This window comes from Lupinus angustifolius, unplaced genomic scaffold (assembly GCF_001865875.1).
Source record: "Lupinus angustifolius cultivar Tanjil unplaced genomic scaffold, LupAngTanjil_v1.0 Scaffold_330_2, whole genome shotgun sequence".
NCBI lineage: Eukaryota > Viridiplantae > Streptophyta > Magnoliopsida > Fabales > Fabaceae > Lupinus > Lupinus angustifolius.
In genome coordinates this window covers 5,049-9,102 of record NW_017727735.1, presented here as the reverse complement: position 1 = coordinate 9,102, position 4,054 = coordinate 5,049, and the positions used below count along the sequence as shown (strand labels likewise).

The 4,054-nt window shown below is 35.6% G+C and overlaps 1 protein-coding gene across 1 annotated transcript; it reads right to left on the bottom strand.

Moving 5' to 3' along the window:
• Positions 1 to 1,879: 1,879 nt before the first annotated feature.
• LOC109341021 lies at positions 1,880 to 2,621 on the bottom strand (the record flags this gene model as incomplete). The annotated part of the gene is made up of 2 exons (XM_019578811.1): positions 2,135 to 2,621; positions 1,880 to 2,091 (listed from the first exon to the last, which is right to left on the bottom strand). Coding segments are annotated over exons 1-2 (699 nt in total), but the record flags the coding sequence as incomplete, so codon positions are not given.
• Positions 2,622 to 4,054: the final 1,433 nt, after the last annotated feature.

The window sequence follows — 4,054 nt, the reverse complement described above, 5'->3', positions numbered from 1 at the left end:
CATTAAACCGGTGTTGGAATTTATTCCATAAAACCGAGATGGTATTCAAAGGTACTTAATAATTATGTAATAGGGGATTGCTTCGATATCATTGTTTCGGCGTTAGAATTTATTCTAACAAAGCCGAGATGGGGCAAAGAAGGAATAACTTATTCACATGATTATTAGAAGTAAGTTGTAACTGGAATATTCTTGAAACCATTATACTGGCGTTGGAATTTATTTCAACAAAGCCGAGATGACGAACAAAGAATAAAATTGAGTTCACTTACTTAATTAAATAAATAGGAAACACACCGAAATGAGGGAATTTTCGCTTTCAACAAATTGGCACTACTGTTATGATGATTTGTTGAGAGGGGAAAACCTTCACAAAAATATCTTTCAACACTACTCTTTCAAATCTAACATATCCTCTCTATTTCCAACACATTTGTCCCCCCTCTCATATTTCTCCTGTAATTGGCTTTCAGCGACAAACATCTTCCTAAGATCTATTTTTAGTTTTATGACTAAAACAATCTTCTCACTTGTTATCTTCATTTTTTCGTGTAGCAAGAAATGCATTGCAGAACATTGCTACAGTAATAAAATTCATTCTTCTCTAAATCTTATAGGTTGAATCTTAATAAAAGTATTAAAAGGACAGCTACCATTTAATTGTTGCAGTTCAAGTGTAGTTATGATGTATCACACATATTTTATATATTAAGTAATTATATGATAATTTTCAATTCTCAATGAAATATAATGACAAACATATTATGGACTACAAATTTAAAATATCAGAAAACTCAATCAAAAGCATCACACAAGTAAGAAGCAAGCATAGAAGATGGGATTGAAGAACCCCACAAATACGTTAGATTAAGAAACTTAAAAAGCTCATGAAAGAGTAATTGGAATATAAATTTTTAGATAGTAATTGTGAACACCCAATTTTGTCCGACTTATCCATAAAATAAAATAAAAAATCAAAGATTTCTAAAAAAAAAATTTGTTTATCAAAACTTAAGTAAATGGGAAAGTTTTGATTCAAATGTTTAATTGTCAATCTCCATTAGTAATATAATTAGGTGTTTCATTTTATTTAAGTAATTCAGTTTGTAAAAATCAATCGAGTAAAAGAACCATTATGTTTTTCATTAAAACTTGTGGTTATAGAATTGAAAAAAGAAAAATATGGATGGGAAGATGAAAAGAAAAGGAGGTAACGTAAAAGGGGGAAGAGAAACAAGTGAAAAGAAAAAATGGAAAGCCAATGTAACTGCTTGATAATTTGGCATGTATACATCCTATTAATCTTGTTGCTACGGGTGGTAGATAAAGAGGCCATGGTAGAGCACCCACACATTTTTTTTCAATAATGAAAACCATGAAAACCATGATTCATTCCATCAAGTACGTTTTCATATAACGTTCTGGGCAAACAGAGAGAGAGCCAACTCATTTATATATTATTTGAATACCACTTTCTCAAGTCCCAGACATCTAGATGTCATGGAACCCTCATCCCATTCTTATAACACATATAATCCTCATAAGACATTGATACATGGAGACTGTGCCTCTTCATTTTTTTTTAAGCCGCCAAGGGTGTCAACGTACCCACTGATATATTTCAAACAAGAAGAACAAAACAAAACAAAGGTATCTCTTACAAATTTTTGAAAAACCTATAATTAGGCAATAAATTCCTATTTCTATTAAAATCATTGGAAATAAATGGAGGAACTAAATTCCACCAAGAGTTGGTTCTTGATCTAACTCCAAAATATGCTAACTTATCAGCGCAAGTATTCCCCTATCTAAAAATATGAGAAACCTTAAACCTCAAGGATGAAATTATCCTCCTGTAGTGCTCCCAATAATTCCTAACCTTCCAAGGAGGATCTACGTTACCCTTGACAATTTCCACCACCAAATTGGAATCACATTCCAACCAAACGGTCCTCCAGCCCTTCGAATTAGCTATCTGAATGGCCATGATGGCAGTGAATAGTTCAGCATAGAGAGAGTCTTGGATGTTAAGATAAGTAGCAAAACACCCCAGCATGTCCCCATTGTTGTCTCTAAAAATACCACCACCTCCTGCATGACCATGAAAGCCATGAGCAAGACTATCTAAGTTAACTTTGATCCACCCCGGAGGAGGGGGGGAGCCACCTAACTTCAGCTATAACAGGAACAGGGTTGTAGTGAGGGGTGACCTGGAATCTTCTAATTATGCCAAACTCAAAAAGAGAAGGTTTTGCAGCCAATCTAGAATGGTTTCCAGTGAGAGTAGTGTCCCTTTTTATCCAGTCACAAGCTTGCATGAACCTGATGGTGGTATCTTCAAACCTTCTCTGGTTTCTACAATACCAGATAGTTGAGATTGTATTGATGATGCTTGCATTAATTACCACTTTCAATTGTGGACTCCAGCTGGTATGGCATACCATCAAAAGATTATGAATAGAAGAACTATCTAGAGGAGAGCCAATGAAATTACCAAGCCAATTCCATAGAGATATAGCAAAATTGCACTCAAAGAATAGGTGATTGGATGATTCCTCTGCAGCATGACAAAGAGAGCAAGCAGATGCCAGTTGAATGCCTCTTTTTTTGAAGATTGTCATCAGTAGGCAGTTTGTTATTATATAACCTCCAAATTATAAAGATTTAGTGGGAGGAATAGAGATGGACCAAATGGACTTGCACCAGTTAATATGATTAACACCAGGCTTGAAGAAGTTGTAGGCATCCTTTATACTAGGGCCACCATCAGTAGAGTGAACCCAAACTATCTAATCATTCTAATTATTATTGGAAACATGAATTTTGATAATTGAATTAAGGACAGTATGATACAAACTAGTCATCCAAGAAGGGATTATCCATTGTTGATCATGGATGAAATCTTCTACCTTGGCAGTCAAGGAGGAGTGAAGATGATGAGGAATGTCTAGAGTCTAAACTAGAGGACTTCCTAGCCAATTGTCTAACCAGTAGTTGATTTTAGAACCACTGCCAACAATCCAAATTGAGTTATCAGTGATCACATTCCAAACTCTTTTGATATCAGACCATATAGAAGACTTAATATAGCTCGCCTGCATATTTCCAGCTTTAAAGAATCTAATTCTATAAAAAGAGGCCCACTCCTGAGAAGAAGATTTCATTTCCCAAGCTAGCTTGAGCAAAGCATCTTGATTCATTTCAGCAATGCACCTCAGACCCATACCTCCTTCCTTAGTAGGAGTGAAAAGCTTGTGCCAAGCCACTATTACCAACTTTTTGGTGTTTATATCACCTGACCATATGAAGTTTCTTATGCTCTTGTCAATAGACTTCAACAGAGAGATGGGCCAGGAATAGACATGGAAGCTAAAGGTTAGCATGCTATGAATAATAGACTTAACAAGTTCTACCCTACCCATGATAGAAAGAGAGGCTCATTTCCACTTTGTCAGCTTGTTCACAATTATATCAGCAATTGGTTGAAGATGAATGGGCCTAGGCTTGCCTCTAAATATAGGAACTCCGAAATAGGAAAAGGGGAGACTGCCCACAGAGAAATCTAACCAAGTAGAGAGGGTAGAAATATTTGCTAGAGTAGCTTGAGTAGTGTAGAATTTACACTTACTTAGGTTGATGAGTTGACCAGAGACTTGAGCATAGCTTAAAATGAGTTTATTTAATGCTTAACTTTCTCTCTTGATCCCTTTGTAGAATATGAGAATGTCATCAGCATATAGAACATGAGTAGGAGTAGACATATGACCCAGACTAGAAATGGAATGAATTTTACCCTCAGCGTGAAACTTAGATATGTTCCTGCTCAAAACATCCTCAACTAAACACAAAAGAAGGGGGGAAAGGGGGTCTCCTTGCCTAACACCCCTCTTACAACTAAAGTAGCCAGTATTTTGACCATAACAGCAATTGAGAGCTTAGCAGAGTGCAAGATTGTATCAATCCAACCAATAAATTTGACATCAAAACCAAAATCTTGAAGAGTAATACTCAAGAATCCCTAATCAGTAGTATCAAAGGCTTTCCAAAATGTCTA